The 20,533-nt window shown below is 53.2% G+C and overlaps 1 protein-coding gene and 1 long non-coding RNA gene across 5 annotated transcripts in view; one reads left to right on the forward strand and one right to left on the reverse strand.

The window, feature by feature from the left end:
- LOC130455923 (uncharacterized) overlaps window positions 1-3,030 on the reverse strand; it is a 15,607-nt gene extending 12,577 nt beyond the window's left edge. The window contains exon 1 of the long non-coding RNA XR_008914198.1: window positions 2,992-3,030. This is a non-coding gene — a long non-coding RNA (uncharacterized LOC130455923). The remainder of the gene's footprint in view (window positions 1-2,991) is intronic.
- PIGZ (phosphatidylinositol glycan anchor biosynthesis class Z) overlaps window positions 1-17,414 on the forward strand; it is a 21,658-nt gene extending 4,244 nt beyond the window's left edge. Inside the window, exons 1-4 of one of the 4 annotated variants that reach the window (XM_056808260.1) lie at window positions 2,728-3,345; window positions 10,223-10,279; window positions 14,128-14,310; window positions 15,174-17,414. In XM_056808260.1, the coding sequence (XP_056664238.1) occupies window positions 14,190-14,310; window positions 15,174-16,717 (1,665 nt within the window). In that variant the 5' untranslated portion in view covers window positions 2,728-3,345; window positions 10,223-10,279; window positions 14,128-14,189 and the 3' untranslated portion in view covers window positions 16,718-17,414. Of the gene's footprint in view, window positions 1-2,727; window positions 3,346-8,821; window positions 9,163-10,222; window positions 10,280-14,127; window positions 14,311-15,173 lie in introns of those variants that run through there. The other 3 variants (XM_016424695.2, XM_056808259.1, XM_056808261.1) reach the window with 3 other exon arrangements.
- Window positions 17,415-20,533: the final 3,119 nt, after the last annotated feature.

The raw sequence follows: 20,533 nt of genomic DNA on the forward strand, positions 1-20,533 counted from the left end.
AAGAGGGGGCTCCACCATTGGAGGGGCGTCTCCCAAATGGTGGAGCCTGAGCTGCACCCAGAACGAAGAGGGGGCTCCACCATTGGAGGGGCGTCTCCCAAATGGTGGAGCCTGAGCTGCACCCTGAAGGAAGAGGGGGCTCCACCATTGGAGGGGCGTCTCCCAAATGGTGGAGCCTGAGCTGCACCCAGAACGAAGAGGGGGCTCCACCATTGGAGGGGCGTCTCCCAAATGGTGGAGCCTGAGCTGCACCCAGAACGAAGAGGGGGCTCCACCATTGGAGGGGCGTCTCCCAAATGGTGGAGCCTGAGCTGCACCCTGAAGGAAGAGGGGGCTCCACCATTGGAGGGGCGTCTCCCAAATGGTGGAGCCTGAGCTGCACCCAGAACGAAGAGGGGGCTTGTTTCTGGCAGAGTTAAGGAGGGAGGAACATTTCGGCTGTGGGGAATGGTTGGGGCAAAGGCCAGGAGCTGGGAGACGGTCTGGGAAGAACAGAGAGGAGGTCAGCTTGGCTGAACAAGAGGATGCAGAAGGGAGAACAATGTCTATGAAGGCTTGAAAGATAGGTTGGACCAGGGAGGTGAAAGACTTTTAAAAGCCCAATGGAGGGGGCAGACATGTGGCTCAGTGGATTGAGAGCCTGGCCTGGAGATGGGAGGTCCTGGGTTCAAATCTGATCTCTTAGCGGTGTGACCCTGGGCAAGTCACTTTACCCCCATGGCCCAGTCCTTACCCTCTTCTGCCTTGGAACCAATACACAGTATTTGTTTTATTTTATTTTTAAACCCTCACCTTCTGTCTTAGAATCAACACTGTGTATGGGCTCCAAGTCAGAAGAGTGGTCAGGGCTAGGCCATGGGGGTTAAGTGACTTGCCCAGGGTCACACAGCTGGGAAGTGTCTGAGGCCAGATTGGAACACAGTATTGATTTTAAGATAGAAGGTAAAGGTTTAAAAAAAAGTTCAGGGGGTGAAGTTTCTCCTGGATCTTAGAGGTAATACTCGGGTGAGTGGGGGGCTACGTGACCATTTTGTGCTTGAGGGACATTATTTTTAGGAATGAGTAAAGAGTGGGGACAGGAAGACCAACGAGAAGGTTGTTGCAGTGATGGGAGCAAGAGGTGAGGACGGCCCGAAGGAAGGCGTTAGTTGGGTGAGTGGAGAAAAGGCTGGTGGTGTCTGCAGTAAAGACAGGAATAATAGGATTTGGTGGGGTGAGGACGGAGCAGGAATCTGGAACGCTGCCCAGCTTACGGGCCTCACAGTGCTGCCGGGTGCAGACGGACCTTTGGAAGAGGGAAGCCGAGTTTGGTTTAAGAAGTGACTTTAGATGTCCAGCAGGCTGCTGGGGTTCGGGGGAGAGCCGAGGCGGGGGCTTTGGATGTGCACAGAGACGTCCCGAAACCCCTGCAAGCCGATGAGGTCAGCAAAGTGTGCAGGAGAGAAGAGGGTCTGGGAGAGGACCTTTGGGGGAAGCCCAATTAGGAGCTGTGATGAGGCTGATAAACCAGCAAAGGAGAGTGGGAAGAAACGGTCAGACAGGGCAGGAGGGACCAGAGGGCCGTGCAAAGCCAGCGAGAAGAGAAACTCCTGGTGGGGCGGTCAGTGGGGTCCGGCTCGGCCCTCCCGGTGGGGCGGTCAGTGGGGTCCGGCTCGGCCCTCCTGGTGGGGCGGTCAGTGGGGCCCGGCTCGGCCCTCCTGGTGGGGCGGTCAGTGGGGTCCGGCTCGGCCCTCCCGGTGGGGCGGTCAGTGGGGTCCGTCTCGGCCCTCCCGGTGGGGCGGTCAGTGGGGTCCGGCTCGGCCCTCCCGGTGGGGCGGTCAGTGGGGTCCGGCTCGGCCCTCCCGGTGGGGCGGTCAGTGGGGTCCGGCTCGGCCCTCCCGGTGGGGCGGTCAGTGGGGTCCGGCTCGGCCCTCCTGGTGGGGCGGTCAGTGGGGGAGACACCAGGTCTAGTGGCCGTTTTCTAAGGCCAGAGATGTAGCCGTGCAGGCAGGAGGGGACCAATAGGCTGGGTGAAGGCTGAGGAAGTGGGGCCTGGAGCCAGGCTAGTCTGCCGGGGGCCCTGGAAGGCGCAGCCTCATTCGGGTCTGTCTGGGAGACACACGGACGGGGCTGCCTCTGCCAGACGGGAGGGGGAAGGAGGAAGGAGTAGGAGATGGGGGGTGACAAGAAGGGGGGATCCCATGGGCTGGCCTCCCTTTTCTAAGTAGAGGCCACGTCCTCGGGGAGCTTCTAGCCTCCAGGTTCATTTTACAGAGGAGGATCCTGCACGATTTGTCCACCATCACGTCCAGCGGGCCTGCCGCGGGGGCTGCCTGACTCCAAAATGCATTGCAGCACTCAGGGTGCCCCGATGGTGTCGTGTCCAAGCTTTGCTGGTGACCCCAAGTCCACCCATAGCCCTGCCTCCTGCTGCCTCCAAATGTGTCCAAGGACCCAGAACTTGGGGCAGCAAAGCGGGGCTCCCCTCTCCTGAGCATCTATTAGTGTCCCAGATTTCAGCCAGAAAATGGGGGGTGGGGATCATCTAGCTCCCCATTTTATGAGGAAAGCTTGAAGGGGGGCTTCGTCAGTCCTTTCTGGATAGCCCCCCCCCCCAGCCCGCTGCAGCCTGAGCATCACCAGGGAAACTAGTTCGGTGACATCGACCCACGCTGGGACCCAGCATTTGGCACCCAAAGCCCCCCACTGAGGAAGACACCCCCAGGTTACAGAGCAGGAAACTGAGGCTTAGAGGCACTGAGTGGAAGGCAGAGCCTGGATCCCTGGACTCCGAAGTCCTTAAGCTTTCTAGTGGACCACGATGCCTGCCCAAGTGTTTCCACCTGTAAAACGAGAGGGTCTGGCCCAGCGGACCCCTAAAGCCCATTTCAGCTCTAAGCAGATACTCCTCAGTAGGGGAGGGGGTGTCGGGGTTCTGCCGTTACAAAGCTCTGGGAAAAATGAGCCCCGGATGCTCGAGCTCCACCGCTGGGAGAATGTTTGGGAACTTACTGCGGATTCCAGACTCTCCCTTTGGCTCCCCAGCCCACCCTCACGCATGCGTACTCCCCTCGGTTTCTATGGTTACTTGCCTTCTCTCTTCCATGCTCCACGCTCCATCTTGGGCGGTCCAGGAGAACTGACACATTTTCTTCCGAGTCTCTCCCGGGGAGGAGGAGGCTGGGCCTTGGGCGCTCAGCTTCAGATGCTCATTTGCAAGAGAGGGGCGGGGCATCACCACAGAAGAGAGCTGATTGGAGAATGAGCTTGGTGGGAGGGACACCAAGCAAGGACCTTCTTGTCCATCCACTCTCCCTTCCTTTTGCAAACGGGGAAACTGAGTCCCAGAGAGGGGGCAAGCTATCAGTAAGTGCCTCAAGTCCTATGCTCCTTTTCCTGGGTAGGCTCCCTGCCCCCGCGACATCTGGGACTGAACACAGACTCCTTTGTTGGGCATTTCAAAGCTTCTCCACTCAGCCCCAACCTGCTGTTGGGGGACATCCCCTCTAGAACTGGAGGCTCCAGGAGGCAGGGGCAGATCCCCAGGACGGGGTAGGGGTGGGGGTGCCTGACCTGACCCTGAATAAGCTTTTGCTGTTTAATTAATACAGTGGAAATGGCAAGGCTGAGTAATACAGAGAGAGGTCAAGTACCATCCTTGGTTATCAAGACTCCTTAATCCATACCAACATGATTCTCATTGGGGGGTTCATCCAGCTGGCTCTAGATTTTGAACTGGAAAGGACCTCAGAGACCAACTCCCCCATTTCACAGAGGAGGAAACTGAGGTCCAGAGGGGGAAGTGATTTGCCCAGATTCCCAGAGCCAATTAGTAACAGGAGTAGGATTTTAATCCAGTGCCTTTGCTTCGAAATCTCAGAATTAGGTTTAACCTGCTGAATGCTTTAAGGTCACCCACTGTAAATCATTAGCTGGGGCAGGATTTGAACCAAGCTCTACCCACTACCCTCCCCCATGCCCCACTTTGGCTCCCGCTTTGCCTCAGTTCTGAACAGTTACTATCCTTTTATTTTTTTCTGGAATGCTCCAGGCGGGGTGCAGGATGAGGGGGGGCTGCTGAGCTCTTTTCAGGGCTGATGTTCGGCAGCCACCACGCTCTGACCTGTGGCTCCAGGAAGCTGGAGCACACACAGCACCACACTCCAGGCACCCTCTTCAAACCCATCGATGGGGCACACAGGGAGAGGACGGCTTCCGGAGGCTGGCGGCCCGTCACCATGGACGCATCTGGACCGGATGGACCAGAGGACCATCTCCTCCCAGACACGCCTCAACTGTTGGCATGAAATGATGGAGGAATTCAGACGCTACTAAATGAACAACGAGAACGCTGCCCAGTTGGCCAGCAGGAAGTCATCCTGTGCGAACCATCCATCAGAAGTAAAGGACAAGAGGCAGCTGGGAAGCTCAGGGGATGGAGAGCCGGGCCTAGAGCTGGGAGGGAAGTTCTGGGTTCCAATCTGGCCTCAGACACGTCCCAGCCGGGGGACCCTGGGCAAGTCACGTCTCCCCCATGGCCTAGCCCTGACCGCTCTTCTGCCTTGGCACCAACACAGTACTGATTCCGAGGTGGAAGGGGTAAAAGTGAAGTACACGAGACGCGTAGAGAGATGGAGGTGCCTTGGCTCAGCGCGGAGGCCGATGAGATTCCGTTTCATGCCGAGCACCAAGCCCAGGAGCTTCTAGGAGGCCCTGAAGGCTCTGGTCAGTGCTAAGAACGGGATCCTGGACGGAGCTCTGAGCCAATAAGGAGCCAGCCAGCCTCCTTCCGTAATAGCATCACAGGCCTTCCTGGTCTGAGGACCCGCCTCCCTCCTCCTTCCAAGGCTGTGAAGGACCCACTCTGTCTGTTTGCTCTCGGCAATCGGGCTCCCCCGTAACGTGCACCTCCTCCTTCTGCTTCCTGCTGCCCTCCAAGAGGAAACATGACGCCAGATGCGTCTGTTCTGGACTTTGGGTGGAGGAAGGAGGTGCTGAGAGAACCGTCCAGCCACGAGCAGGCCCGAGAAGAGGAAGGACGGCTGACCTCCCGGCGTGGCCGCCGGCCCATCGGGTCGCTGTGCTGGGCCATCCCAGCGTCTCCTTTGGCTCCTGATCTCATTAGCGGGCCGGAGTCCCTAGTCCAGAACCCTAAGGAAAGGCCAGAGTAAATGACCACCTACCACGTCGCCTCAAAATTCCATTTGTCACTCCCGGCTCTAGGGGGAGTTTCCCTTATCCCAAGCTCTGCTCAAGCCAGTGCTAGAACTACATGGCAACAACCTGCGAACAGAGGACCGTCTTACAACGCTATAGAACAAGCTCAGCAAACAGTAAGAAGTCAAGTAGAAGAGCCGGTCAAAAAAGAAATTCCCCAGTTACCCAAATAAGGTCTATGCTCCCCCCACCTCTCTCTCTCTGTCTCTCCCCCCTCCCTCTGTCTCTCTCTCTGTCTCTGTCTCTGTCTCTCTCCCCCTCTCTCCTATCTATCCACCCATCTTTCTTTCTTTCTTTCTTTCTTTCTTTCTTTCTTTCTTTCTTTCTTTCTTTCTTTCTTTCTTTCTTCCTTCCTTCCTTCCTTCCTTCCTTCCTTCCTTCCTTTCTTTCTTTCTTTCTTTCTTTCTTTCTTTCTTTCTTTCTTTCTTTCTTTCTTTCTTTCTTTCTTTCTTTCTTTCTTTCTTTCTTTCTTTCTTTCTTTCTTTCTTTCTTTCTTTCTTTCTTTCTTTCTTTCCTTTCTTTCCTTTCTTTCTTTCTTTCTTCTCTATCTATCCTTCCATCCATCCACTATCTCTCTCTATCTTTCCTTATATCCATCCATTTACCATCTTACTATCCTTCCATCCATCATCTATCTATCTACCTATCTTCTTCTATCTCTATTTCAAAAACACCCTTATCTTCCATCTTAGTGTCAATACTAAGTATCAGTTCCAAGGCAGAAGAGCAGTAAGGGCTAGGCAATTGGGGTTAAGTGAGTTGCCCAAGGTCACACAGATAGGAAATATGTGAGGCCAGATTTGAACCCAGAACCTCCTGTTCCAAGGCTTGGCTCTCCAGCCGTCCCTAAGTCTCTCTCCTCTTGAGGAGGGTTTCTCATTCATTCTTGTTTTAACTGGGGTCTGTCCTAGGGCCCGACTGGTGGGGATTATGAGCTCAGGCCTTGTTCTCCCTTGGGCATCCCCTACCCGGGAATGGAGCTCTCAGAGGCACCCCTTCTTTAAGGCAGGGTTTCTTACCTGGGCTCCAGGGTCCTTCATGGACACTTTCCTTTGCTATGGCTGCATCTAATGAGGATTTCTGTTGGAGGTTGTCCGTGCAGGATCTCAGCCTTTTATTCTATTCTATTCTATTTACTTATTTGTTTTTAAAAAGTCCTTCCATCTTAGAATCCACACTGTGGATTGGTGCCAGAGAAGGAGCGTGGTAAGGGCTAGGCAAGGGGGTCAAGTGACTTGGCCAGGGTCTCGTGGCCAGCTTTAAATCCAGGACTTCCCTAGGCCTGGCTCTCAGTCCACCGAGGCACCTCGCTGCCCCCAAGTCCTAACCTTTGAAGCCAAATCCACCTCCATGAAGAGACCAAACTTTTCTAATGGACAAAAAGAGGGAGTAAGAGCCGGCCGGAGGCTTTTCTGCCCTGGCCAGAGTGAAGGTGAAAAGGAAGAAAAGTGACTTTTACAAGGAAGCGTTTAAACCATCACCCTGGATAACTTGCGTGAAATTCGAACACGTGTTCTGGGGTCTGGAAAGTGCCAGCCCCGATCACGGGCCACCCCCAGGGGAGCCACACTGTGGAGCAAGGACTCCCCCCGAGGGCGTTTCCAGTGCCATTCGGCTCCTTCCATTCCTCAGAGACTGCCAGGGCCGGGGCTCGTCCGCACTGAACCCCTGGGGCCTGGCGAGGCTGATCCTCGGGAGGTTAAGGAGGAGGCCAGGCCTGCCTCTGGGAGGAGGGGACCGGGCCGTCCTGGGAGCCGGGCTTGGCTCGCCGGCGCTGCTGATGGCTCTCCGGGCCGGCGTCCGAAGGGCCCGAGGAGCGGTCAAGAAGGAGTCTGCAGCGCTTGCTCCCAGGCTGCTGAGCGTGATGTGTGCGGATGCTTTCCGCGAGGATGAAAACCACAGCAAGGCCAGCTACCACCGCCATGGGAAATGATCTCACTGGAGATGGCTACGCGGCTGGGCGCTCTGTGCAGCCTCAGAGCAGGGCTGGAGTCTCTGCCTCCTGGGCTGTTCAAGCCAAGCCTGACAAGAAACCCCGAGAAAACCGAGAGTCCACCAGGCAGCACCCCGAGAAAACCGAGACTCCGCCAGGCAGCACCCTGAGAAAACCGAGACTCCGCCAGGCAGCACCCCGAGAAAACCAAGACTCCGCCAGGCAGCACCCCGAGAAAACCGAGACTCTCCGCCAGGCAGCACCCCGAGAAAACCGAGACTCTCCGCCAGGCAGCACCCCGAGAAAACCGAGACTCCTCCAGGCAGCACCCCGAGAAAACCGAGACTCCGCCAGGCAGCACCCCGAGAAAACCGAGACTCCGCCAGGCAGCACCCCGAGAAAGCCGAGACTCCGCCAGGCAGCACCCCGAGAAAGCCGAGACTCCGCCAGGCAGCACCCCGAGAAAACCGAGACTCTCCGCCAGGCAGCACCGTACCATTCATCCGTTCAGCTCCCAGTAAGGCAAATGGAGGACTTCTGTGCGCCGTGGATCAGTTCTCTTAGCGGTGCTGGAGCGCCGCCTGCCACCCTGCCGCACAAACACTTTTCCTTATGATCTCTTTGGGGGACGAACCCGGCTGGGTCAAAGGGCAGCCGTCTCTTAGCGCCCCTGGTGAGACGCCCTTGTGTCGGGGCCCCTCCGACCCAAAGGTCCATTTGGGCTCCTTGTCGGTGCCCAGCCCAAGATGGAGCCTTGGGCGCTCGTCCTGGCGTGATGAGCCCGTCGGGCTCACTGGGGACGTGTGGAAGGCGCCGGAGGCCTCCCCGGGCTGGCCACGCGGTGCGTGGCGAGGGTTTCACGGGGATCCGTGCCAGTTGCATGGCGTTAGGACTGAGAAACACAAAGAGTGTTGCTGTGGCTCAGTCACGGCTGACTCTTCAGGGTTTTCTTGGCCAAAATGCTGGCGTGGATTCGCCTCCTGTGAATCAGCGCCAATATTTGTGTATGGGTAGGTACGGCGCCGGCGGCTGGTCACGAGAGAGAATCACACCGTTGTGTGGGTTGGGTCTGTCATGGAGAATCCGAGAGCCTCGGCGGCACACCAGTGCCTTCACGCTGGGAATCCTCGCCATTTTGAAGGACTTTTGGCCCTTCCAAGCCCCACTTCCAAAGGGTCCCATCACGGTTCTCTTGAATCCCAGAATGTTATGGAGCAAGCTAAGGCAGAGAGGGATGAAGACCTGGCAGAAGGCCCAAGACCTTGCCAACAGCGTCGCGGCTCTGCTGAGGTGGCCGGTGGAATGACCCTACTGCGGTCATCTGCGGGCAAACAGCCTACTGACAGAATGGTCAGGATGGATGTGCGCGCCCCTCAGCCGATCATCGGGTCTTCCCCACTTCTGGAGATGACTCATCCTAGAACTGACGCAGCCTGTTCTATTTTCGGTAACATCTGGGACCCTGAGGAGTCCTTGGCCCTGAGGAAAGTCTTGGAGCCAGATGACTAGGGACCACCGGGATCCCTAATAAACTGACTGATTGTGCTCAGAGTTTTGTCTCGGTGACTTTTCTTACAGATTGGATATTTCCAGCCCAACCCACAATGATGTCATTTTTTTCTAACAAGCACCCTTGGAATGATGTCTCCACCCTTTCCACTGTCCTTCCTCCCTCCCCTCCCCCTTCCAGACAAGCAGGATTAACTGGGGAGAAGCAGATGATTTCCCAATCCTAGGAGAGAGGAACAGGAAGCAACTAGGACCAGGAAGCACTAGAACTCGGCTCAGAAACAAACCAGGCTCATCTTGTCAAGGGAAATGGGGAGCCTAGCATAGGGCAGAGAGCAGTGAAGGGCCTTGATGCTGTGTAACTTTAGATAAGTCTCTTAACCTCTCTGAGTATTAGGCACTTCAGCAATAGATAGATTTTAAGCCCCAGTGGCGGTTTTGGTGGTGAGACGGTTCAAGTCCTGGTTCTGGTGACCTTGGCCAGTTACTTCCTTCCTCTGGGCCTCAGCTTCCTCAGCTCCAAAGTAAGTGACAGGCTCTTCTAGCCCTAAGTCCCTGTTCCTAAATCCCACATCCTAGACTGCTTTTCAGAGCCTCCATGTTGCCAGTCCTTAGAGCAGGGCCTTCTTGGAACCCTAAGAACCCACAGGATCTAATCATCCCATCCCCCAAAGGGACTTCTTACTAGCATTTAAGGACCTCTAGAACCAGCTCCAGCTTCCTCTCATAATTTTGGCAGCGTTTCACCTCTCTCCACCATATCATCCCCCATAACTGACATGGCATCTCCTCCTCCCCTCCTTACCATAGAAGCTTTGTTTTCCTTCAAGGTTCAGCTCGATCACCACCTTCTTCATAAAAACCCTCCTTCCCCTTTTTAGGAATGCTCTCCTTTGGTCTGGCCTCTCTTTCCCATCTGGTCTCCTTCCCTCCTTCCCTAAGATCCTCTGGAGCCCCATCACCCAGTTCTGGGTCTCACAGGCCTCTTCCTGATCATTGTTGGTGGAATTGAATTCAGTTGGACTGTATCTAGATTGCTGTCATACATGGGACACATTGAATCACTCAGAGCCTTCAGGTTTAAACAAATCGATCCATTTTATAGATGAGAAACTGAGGTTCAGAGGAATCCAGAGTCTTATGTGGAGTAGGGGCCAGAGGAGAACATGAGCCTGGCCCTCTCCAAACTTCGAATCTAGACCATTGTGAAGCCTTTCTTGAGCATTAGAAGTACTTTGTATCTGCTTTTAAGAAGGGAGACTACATTACAGTTTTAGAGATGAGAAGAATTCGTCTTTGCTTTGACAAAATAAAAATGGTTTTCATAAATATTCTTTATTTGAAGGGATGACTCTCTGGGAGAGGAGGGGTAGGATACAGGGGAGGTCTCGGTGATGATGCAGAACCAGAAATATTGGTCCCAGACAAGAGAGTACAAGGTTAAAATCTCAGCAGAGGCCTCTCCTGCAGACATTCTGTGTGGGTCTGTCTATTCATAGATCTGAACAGAGGCTGAGACCTACCTGCAGGAATTCCTGAGCAGAAAGGGATCCCAGAGTCTAACCCAACTCCTCTTTTTTGCAGGAGAGAAATTGAGCCCAGAGAAATGAAATGACCTTTCCCAGACTCCCAAGGAGTTGGGTAAGTAGGGATGGAGGTGTGGGCACACTCCTGTCCGCGGCCCTCTCCATCTTTCCCCTTGGGTGTCCCTTCAAGATGGAGGGATGGCCAAAGGGTCCTTGGGAAGAAGGGAGATCAGTCTGCTTTCATCTGGCCTTGCTACAATGCAGTCATTCTCTTGGGTTGAGAAAACTGGCCATCCCGTATGATGACTGGCCCAGCCAAGCCTCCCCAGACCAGCCTCCTCAGATGGTCCTCCATCCCATCCTCAAGTCCTTCCACTGCCTTTCATGGCTGCTTCCAACCTCTGCTTGCTCCAAATGTAGTCAATGATCCTGAACCTTTTAAGGGAAAACATTAATCCAGTTTCCTGTTGTGTTTTGTTTCTTGGCACTTCTATTTCTCACCATAAAATCCTCTCAAATAACAGGAAAAGCCAAGAAGATGGCATCCCCAGGGGAGAGTTTATGCCACATTCTGTAGTTGTAGCTCCCACCTCCTTGGCAAGAGGGACTCATCCTCTGCCCATCACGACTGGCTCCTGTATGTACCTTGAATTCTAGACACTGTTCTTACCATACCCATTTTTTATATTCACCTGTCTTGGCTTCCTTTTGAATGGAGGGAAAGATGAATGAATGCTTGGAAAGATGGATGAATGGATGGATGAAAAATCATGATTCAGCATTTGCTCTGAACAAAGCACTTGGCTGAGTTTCCACCAGGATCCCACATTCTAATAGAGGAGGAGACAGCTGATGAGGGGGAGGTTTCATGTGTTCATCAGATGGAAAGTGCAGATAGCCCTCAGGACAACACCCCGGTGGGTGCTCAGGCTTCTTCTTTGGTGTTGTTTCCACTGATAAAAACCATTTCACTATCCATGGCTTAAAAAATAAATCCAACTTGGTCCATATTCCCTGTGCATCCTCCTATCAGTGGGTCAATAGCTTCTTCATTTTCACTGGCATTGCAATTGGCTTTTATCTCTAAAATTCTCAAGAAGTTCTCAGCCCTCTTGTACTGTCTTTCCCTTGAGAATTTTTCCTATAGAATTTATCTTCTGCTGATAGATGTCTATTTGTAATAGAGAGGTCACTCACTTGGATGCTCATCTTAGTACAGGAGGTGATCTGTGGATTCTTTCAATCTCCACTTTTCCTTCTTGTTCTAGAATGTTGGGGAAGTTTTCTTGGATAATTTCCTGTAGGATGATGTCCAGGCTTTTTCTTTTGTCATGGTCTTCCGGTAGACCAATTATTCTTAAGTTGTCTCTCCTGGACCTGTTTTCTGGATCTTCCATTTTATGCATGAGGTGTTTCATATTTTCCTCAAATTTTAAAATTCTTTTTATTTTGTTTTATATGCTGTCTTGTGAAGTCGCTTGGTTCTAATTGTTGTATTCTAGTTTTTAAAGACTGAATTTCATCCCTGACTTTTTGATCATCTTTCTCCTTCTGGTCTGATTTTCTTTGGAGGTCATCTTTCATTTTCTTTGCCTCATCTTTCATCTCCTTTGTCTCATTTTTAAGCTGGTTAATTTTGGTGTTCAAGACACTATTTTCCCGTTTTAGTTCAAGTGCCTCTATTTCCAGATGACTTATCTTGCTTTTTAAGTTCTTTTGCCAGTTGTCTTCAGCCTCTCTTAATTGTGTTTTGAATTGTATTTTGAGTTCTTCCTCCAAAGCCTGTGTCCAATTCGTGGAATTTCTGTGTTTTTTCTTGGTGTTCCTTGATCCTCCTCTGTTTCATTTGCTCTTTGTTCATTGCCTGGATAGAAGCTGTTGATTGTATTTTTTTTTTCTTTTTCTGTTGTTTGCTCATATTTGCCCCTTCTTCCCCCCCTGGGGTTGCCTATAGTCTTGCTCCTCTCATTATGTGCTGGATCTGTGGGTTTGGGCTTTTCTCTCAGCCTTTTACCCTTGGAGTTTAGTCAGCAAAGCTCTCAGAGCAGTCTGTGGGGGAGGGGCATTGGAACTTGAGCTTCCCTGCCCTTTAAAGATTGACAAGATTAAGCCCAGGGGAGTTGATCATGCAGAGCAGGATGTGCTCTGAGGCCAAAATGGAGTGTCTCAGCCGCGACTAGGCTGCCTGCTCTGAGCTTCTTCTCCAACTGCTTCCCCACCACCTGTGTTCAAAGCCCTGAGCCTGGAACAGCTTTGCCCACAAGGTACTCCCTCCAGACTAGTGCCCTTGCTCGCCAAGAGATTCCAGCCACTGCTGGAGGCTCAGTTCTGTAAGGTGGGGGAGGGGTCCTGGGACCTTCCTTCTTCCTTCCTCTTAAGCCCGAGTGTTCTTGAATTCTAGCTTTTGGGGGTTGTCCCTGTTAAGTTGAGTCCAGCAGGAGGGTTCCTTGACTCTATCCTGTTGATAGATTTGGTTTTCAGTCCCCTGGGAGCATTTGGTTGTTAATTGGTGAGGAAGGATTTTCAGAGGTCTGAACTTTCACTGCCATCTTGACTCCGCCTCCCTTGGATGCTCATCTTAGAAAACTGAACTGTCTGACTTTTCTCTTTGCATCCCTAGCACATAGTTGGTGCTTTCTAAATGCTTCTGTCATCCATCTGCCCATCTATCCATCTATCCATCCATCCATCCATCCATCCATCCATCCATCCATCTGCCCATCTATCCATCCATCCTCCCATCTATCCATCCATCTGCCCATCCATCCATCCATCCATCCATCCATCCATCCATCCATCCGCCCATCCATCCATCCATCCGTCCATCCATCCATCCATCCGTCCATCCATCCATCCATCCATCCATCCATCCATCCATCCATCCATCCATTCATCTCTTACAGGTCCTTAGCAATAACTCCAGCTTTAGTTGATTAGGAAGTGGTGACAAAGATCTCTTCCTTTGTGGGGGAGCCATTTTAGTCATACCCACCACAGCTACCTGTTTAAAGCCAGGGTGTGTGCACCTGGGTCTTTCCTTCTTTTTTTTTTTAGCCCTTACTTCCTGTCCTAGGAACAGCTCTAAGACAGAGGGGAAAGAGCTAGGCAAATGGGGTGAAGTGACTTGCCCAGGATCACAGAGTTAGCAAGTGTCTGAGGCCAGATTTGACCTCAGGTCCTCCCAACTCCAGGCTTGCCCCTCTATGCGCTGTGCCTAAGTTATTCCTTTTCATCCTTAATTCCCACAGGCAATCAAAAGCCTTTGTTATAGATAAGGGGTGGGGCAGTGGATAGTGTTGGGAACTGGAGTCAGGTGGATCAGAGTTCAAATTCAGCCCCAATTTCCTCATGTAGGAAATTGGGATCCTGGAAGCACTGACCTCCCAAGGGAGATAATGTGGAAAATGCCGTTTCCATAATTGGGGGGGCACCCTCTCCCTTTCCTCCTCTTGGGGGGCAGCTGTGAGGGCCTTGAAGAGGAGAGTCAGGCCCATGGCGCGAGTGGGTACAATCTGAGGGTCCCAGAGGGAGAGTCTCTGCCATGAGGCAGTCTCAGTGGAGAGAGCCCAAGGAACAGCCCTGAAAGGGGCCCAGGAAAGCCTGGCTGGCCCTCCTGCAGCCAGGGGAGCCTTCTCCCCCATGACACCCGGTGGGGGCAGAGCCTGAGGGACAAGGGACGGCAGGGCTAGGGGACCACAGACCTGAGTTTACCTTCATCCAGTCATTCAAAACAAAACAACAAAACAGCTTCACCTTCTTTCTTCAAATCAGTCCTGTGTATGGTTCCAAGGCAGAAGAGTTGTCAGGGCTGGCCAATGTGGGCTGTGACTTACCCAAAGTCACCAGGCTAAATTTGAACCCAGGACCTCCCCTCTCAGTCCCTGGAGCCGCCCAGCAGCCCCCTTATCCACTCCCTTCTAATGTCATGAATACAGATGGGATTCCTCTTCTTCCTCATTTCAGATTCTCTAGGCCAGGAAGAGGTTCCGGCTCTGCTGGTTCTTCCTGCTCCCGAGGGGCCGGCCATGTGGGCCTCCCGGGTGCTTTGGGGAAGCCTGGGCTTCCTGCGCATCGCCTGGTGTCTCCTCCCGCAGACGGGCTACCTGCATCCCGATGAATTCTTCCAGTCGCCCGAGGTCATGGCAGGTAGAGTCCTTTGGGCTGGCGGCTGGCCCACGGCTTTTCTCTGGCTTCTTCTAAAACACTTCAAGCCCCCACAGGCCAGGAGCATGGAGGGGCTGCCGAACCCCGGCCTGTGGAGGCTGGGGGGAGTCTAGAGCGGGGCTGGCCCTCCCCACGCGGCCCCTTTCCTGGCCAGCCCCAAGGGCGGCGCCAGAGAGCCGCTTGGGGTCCTGCCTTCATCTCAGGCTCCCAAACCTCCCTCAGAGCCTGCATGGGGGAGGGGGGGGGCAGCCAGGGGGCCCGGCGCCCCCCCAGTCCTGGGACCCGGCCAGGTTAGAACTGGGGGGGCAGGAAGCCTCCTCCATGGTTTGGGCCTTCACTTGAACACGGTCGGTGAAGTCGGTGCTGCGGCCTCCGTCTTTCTGGACTCCACAGCCTGGAGTCGGCGTCCGTCGTCCTTTGTGTTGGCCCTGAATCGGGTGTTCAGGAAACACCCCAAGAATGCTTTGTGGGGTTCGGCCCCTCCTGCCCAGGCTGCTGACCCTTTCACGGCAGCTCAGCGGTGGAGGCCGCCGTCCTCCCCTGGAGGACCCCGTGATGATGGCGGGTCGGGGCCCTGGTCTGTGGGCCCAAGGGGAACAAGGCTTTGGTCCCCCGTGAGCAGGCAGCTGGGGGCTACAGGCAGGCCCCCCTGGGCTGGGGAGGAGACCCCCCAAAGGTCCAGGAGCAGAGAGGAAGAGGGGCCTCGGGGAGGGGGCTTGGGACGGGCTGCGTCCCCCTCGGGTCTCCTCCCTGTAGAGAGCTGGGCGTCATCCTGCAGAGGCGGGTCGCCCCGGGGCCTCCTGATGCTCCCTCCGGGCTCACTTGGCCTCTCTTTCCTTTGCCAGAAGACGTCCTGGGCCTCGAGGTCTATCGTCCCTGGGAATTCCTCCCCAGCTCACCCTGCCGGACGGTCGTGTTCCCTCTGCTGACCAGCGGCTCCGTGTTCTGGCTGCTGGAGCTGCTGGACCAGCTGGACCTCTGGCCAGGCTCAGTCAGCAGCTACACCCTGCTGGTCGGCCCCCGCCTGGTCTTCACAGCCCTCTCCTTTGCTCTGGACTGGGCCGTGTACCGGGCGGCGCCGCTCTGGGGGGCCGACCCTTGGCACGCCTTGGTCCTGCTGGCCGGCTCCTACGTCACCCTGGTCTTCTACACGAGGACCTTGGCCAACGCCATGGAGGGCCTGCTGTTCATGTGGCTGCTGGTGCTGGTCTCCCCGGGCCTGGGTAGTGACGGGGCCGATGGGAAACCGAGTCCCAGGGGTGGGAGGCACAGCTGGCTCCTGGGTGCCTTGGTGGCTGCAGGGTTCTTCAACAGGCCCACGTTCTTGGGCTTTGCCCTTCTGCCCCTGCTCTTCTGGTCCAATGGCTGCACCACAGTGCTGGCTCTTAGTATGAAGCCCCTGGTCCAGAGCATGCTGGAGCTGCTCCCCGGGGCCATGCTGGTGGCCACCATGTTTGTGGCTGTAGATACGTGGTACTACTGCTCCCGGCTAGGGCTGGGCCCCCACCTTGTCCTGACTCCCGCCCACTTCCTCAGCTATAACCTGGACCCCCAGAACCTGGCCCAACATGGCACCCACCTCCGCCTCACTCACCTGGCCGTCAATGGCGTCCTGCTCTTTGGGATTCTGCACCTCGAGGCAGTGATGGCTGCATGGAGAGCCCTGAAGGAAAGCTTCAGCCTCTTGGCTCAGCGTCAGACTCCTTGGGCCCATGCCTGGACCATCCTGAACAGGCAGAACGTCCTCCTCCTCTTCTACTTTGTCCCCCTGGCCCTGCTCTCCCTCTTCAGCCACCAAGAGCCCCGGTTCTTGGTCCCCCTCCTGGGGCCCTTGACTCTATTCAGCAGTCAGAAGGGCCGTGGGGCTGCCTGGTGGAGAGCCCCAGCAGTCACTGTCTTCAACGTTCTTGGGGCCTTGTTCTTTGGCTGCCTTCACCAGGGTGGCCTAGTTCCTTGCCTATCCCATTTGGAGCACAGTATTCACTCTGCAGCTCCCAAAGGCCAGCTCTCCCACTTCACCCTCCTCTTCACTCACACCTACATGCCACCCCGTTACCTCCTCTATCTGCGAGGGCAGGAGCCCCCCGTGGAGGTCATTGACCTCGGAGGGGCAGACAGTGGGGCCCTTTGCCAGACCCTTGACCAGCTCACCAGCCAGTCAATCTGCAACATTGCTGGGGGAGATCGGCTCTGCCGAATCTTTGTGGTGACCCCTGGGACAGTCAGGGAAGCCGTGGCCACCTGTCCCTTCCACCTGAGGAATGAGACCCGGGTGTTTCCCCACCTGACTCTGGAGGACCCGCCTGTGCTCTCTGACCTGCTGGGCAGTGACTGGAGGAACTCTCTTGAGCTCTACATCCTTGAAGTGGGAGAACGGAGGGAGCAATGACCTTTGGAGAAGAGGGTGAAGCCCTCTTCTCATCTTGGTGACCCTGGAAGCTCCTTTGTCTAGTAAGACTTGTTCAGTCCCTGCTCCCTCTGCGGTGTCCCCAGCAGGACCCCCAGGCAGATCGACTTGGCACCAAAGCGTGTTTCCATCCCAGTCATAGGTCACAACTCTCTAGAACCCAAGCCAAAGACAACTCTTTGTTGGCCAAACTCTGACCCCTGGCTACTGGCTGCACTCCTAAATGCTGTCAGTATGGTGTTCCATTCTGGGCATCACATGTCCAGAGATAAAGACAACCCGAAGCTTGCCTAAAGAGATGGTGAAGGAACTTGGAAGATGAATTGAAGAAACTTAGAATATTGAGTCTGAACAAAGGTCTTGGGGGGAGGTAGAGTATAGGGGGGAGACTGACTAAGAGGACATGATCACCTTCTGGGTATATGTGAAGGGCTTTCTCCATTTGGGAAGGGGAGGGCCAGCAGGAAGAACAATGACAGAAGAAGGCAAATTTCAAGAAGGTAGATTTTCATCCTAACAGAATCTCTGCTTGGGAGAGGAGAAGGGTGGAAGAAAGGAAGAAAAGAAGGGAGGGAGGAAGGAAGGAAAGAAGGAAGGAAGGAAGGAAGGAAGGAAGGAAGGAAGGAAGGAAGAAAGGAAGAAAAGAAGGGAGGGAGGAAGGAAGGAAGGAAGGAAGGAAGGAAGGAAGGAAGGAAGGAAGGAAGGAAAGGAAGGAAGGAAGGAAAGAAGGAAGGAAGGAAGGAAGGAAGGAAGGAAGGAAGGAAGGAAGGAAGGAAGGAAGGAAGGAAGGAAGGAAGAAAGGAAGAAAAGAAGGGAGGGAGGAAGGAAGGAAGGAAGGAAGGAAGGAAAGAAGGGAGGGAGGAAGGAAGGAAGGAAAGAAAGAAGGAAGGAAGGAAGGAAAGAAAGAAGGAAGGAAGGAAGGAAGGAAAGAAGGAAGGAAAGAAGGAAGGAAGGAAGGAAGGAAGGAAGGAAGGAAGGAAGGAAGGAAGGAAGAAAGGAAGAAAAGAAGGGAGGGAGGAAGGAAGGAAGGAAGGAAGGAAGGAAGGAAAGAAAGAAGGAAGGAAGGAAAGAAAGAAGGAAGGAAGGAAGAAAGGAAGGAAGGAAGGAAAGAAGGAAGGAAGGAAGGAAAGAAGGAAGGAAGGAAGGAAGGAAAGAAGGAAGGAAAGAAGGAAGGAAGGAAGGAAGGAAGGAAGGAAGGAAGGAAGAAAGGAAGAAAAGAAGGGAGGGAGGAAGGAAGGAAGGAAGGAAGGAAGGAAAGAAAGAAGGAAGGAAGGAAGGAAAGAAGGGAGGGAGGAAGGAAGGAAGGAAAGAAAGAAGGAAGGAAGGAAGGAAGGAAGGAAGGAAAGAAAGAAGGAAGGAAGGAAGGAAAGAAGGAAAGAATGTCCTCAGTCCAACTGGTCCTTGCAGATGAGAAATCAGGTGCTCAAAGGGATTTAGTGGATTAGCCAGTAAGACCTTTCCCCTAATTAAAGGGTAGTGCCTAGTACACAGTAAGTGTTTAATAAATGCTCTTCCTGCTTGCTTGTTCTCTGTCTCTTCTCTCTCTCTGTCTATCTCTACCTAATGCCAATCTATTCATCTGTATCTGTCTATGTATGTTTTCCTGCTTCTTTATCTCTCTACCTACCCATCTGCTCGTCTGTCTATATGTGCAAAAAAGGAATGTCTTGGAATCCAAATATTTTAAGAATGATGGATCTCTCCTATCAATCTTCCATTCTTCAGGCCAGTTATGTCCAGTTCCTTCAAACCCTCCTCATACAACATGGCTTCTAGAATCCTCCCCCTCTGTGGGATGTTCTGTGGTGTTTAAATTTTCTTCTGAGAGAAATAGGGAACCCCAAATAGCTTCCACATGAGACCCAACCAGAGCAGAGTATGGAGAAAGGCGTCACCTACCAGGCAGAGGCTGAGTATCCTCTTGTGGGTGATGTTGTAGGGGGGAGTCATGCTAAATGATCCCTAAAGTCCTGTCCTGTTTGCAGAGTGAGTGCAATGTTGCTTAGATGATGCCTTCATTGTTCTTGCTAGGCCTGTCCTTGGTGTTCCCTGGTTGGGTTGGGTTTGGCCTCTCAAAGTCCATGGTCTCTTATCTAAGATCAGTGGCTTTTCCATGCCTCAGCTCCACTTCCTTCTAAGAGTCCCATGGCCAGCTCTCTCTGGTCCATATTCTAATGCCTCTGCAAAGGCTGCCTAACTCACAGAGGCTGATGATGTGCCATTAGAGCCATTCAAATGCCAAACTCATTCGTAGACCAAAGATACAGCAAGTTATTGTTGGCAATGATCTCAGAGAAGAAAAGAATGAATTGTCTTCCTCCATTTCCCTGCTGCAAACTGGCTTTTGGAGGCACTGCTTGTGCCTCCCCAGAACTGTTTTGAGGATGTCCCTCAAAGGGGCCACGCTGGGCTTTCCATTTCCTAAGCATCTCCAAACCACGTGGCTGCAGTCTGTGCATGAGCTGGCCTGAGTTGGTGGCCAGTCTGAGCAGGGTGACCAGGTTCTTCCTGCTTATCTGTTTGAAAGAACTCTTCCCTTGTGACCATGGGCATCCATGGCCGTTTATGTCATGCATGCATGCTTGAATAAGTTTAACTGTCTGGTGTGAGAACATGTGGAGGTCCTGCTGTTCTATGTACTGTCCTTAATGGGCCAGAAAGGACCTTCTTTGTCTCTGCTCTTTTGGTCTTGCCCCTGAGGATAGAGGCAGTCAACTCTCCTCTTAACTTTCCAGAAACTGTCTATTTATGCCAAATTATCAATTTGTATTTATCTGCCTGCCTATCTATCATCCATCCATCCATTATCTATCTATCCATCTATCTATCTATCTATCTATCCATCTATCTACTTATCTACACATTTCCCTCCTTCAGGATCCTTCTCTTTCTTCTCTAGGGCCACCTCTGGTGCCCTTCTCTTCCACTATGTGTTCCCTGCTCCACCCTTCCTCCCAGGCAAAAGTGGTGTTCTCTCCTTCCTTGAATTCTCCTCCAGTTTTGTTCCACATGTAATCTCATTATCCTCCCACCCTTTCCTCTGAATTCCTCTCAGCTTTCCAGAAAAGAAATTTTACTTCCTCCTTACAGACATTGAGAGTCAACACTCAGCTCAGATTCCTCCCGTCTGCTATGAGCCATCAGATATTACTCTGCCCTACAGGAAATCAAAAGTGGTCAGTTATCCCATGTTCTTGATGGTCCACCACTTCCTCCAAATTTAGGTGGCACCATTGATGTTAGCTTTGGGTCTCCTACTTTTACCTCCTTCAGTTAATCTAGGACCAATGTTTGTCGTTTGTTCCCAAGAGTCCTAGAGTTAAGATGCTGGCAATGGTACCCTACACAGATCCAGCCAGACCAATCGTGGCCACTTTACATGTAGCAAGTGACAGCCTATATCTGTGGCTATAGGAAATGTACACGTGGGAGTAATCCTTGTCACACAGCACAGGTGGGTCGTTCAGTCTGTCACAAAGATGCCACAATTGCTCTTACCATAGCCCTTCTCTGCTCAAACAACTCCCATGGCTCCCTATTGTCCCTAGGATCAAATGCAAATTCCTGAGACTGACTCCCAGGGATTCACTGCTCCAGCCTACCTTTGGAGATGTCATTTGGCTCTCCTTCATGCTCTTCCCATTGCCTAGTCCCCCAGTCTTGACAAGCCACCTCCTGCCTCTCTGAATATGTGCAAGTGGTCATGCCCTCCCTCCCTCCACATCTCCTTCTTTCAGGACCCTACCCTTTCTTCTCTGGGGCCCCTCTGGTGCTCTCCTCTTCTTTTAAGCCTTCTCT

Source organism: Monodelphis domestica, chromosome 8 (genome assembly GCF_027887165.1).
Source record: "Monodelphis domestica isolate mMonDom1 chromosome 8, mMonDom1.pri, whole genome shotgun sequence".
Taxonomy (NCBI): domain Eukaryota; kingdom Metazoa; phylum Chordata; class Mammalia; order Didelphimorphia; family Didelphidae; genus Monodelphis; species Monodelphis domestica.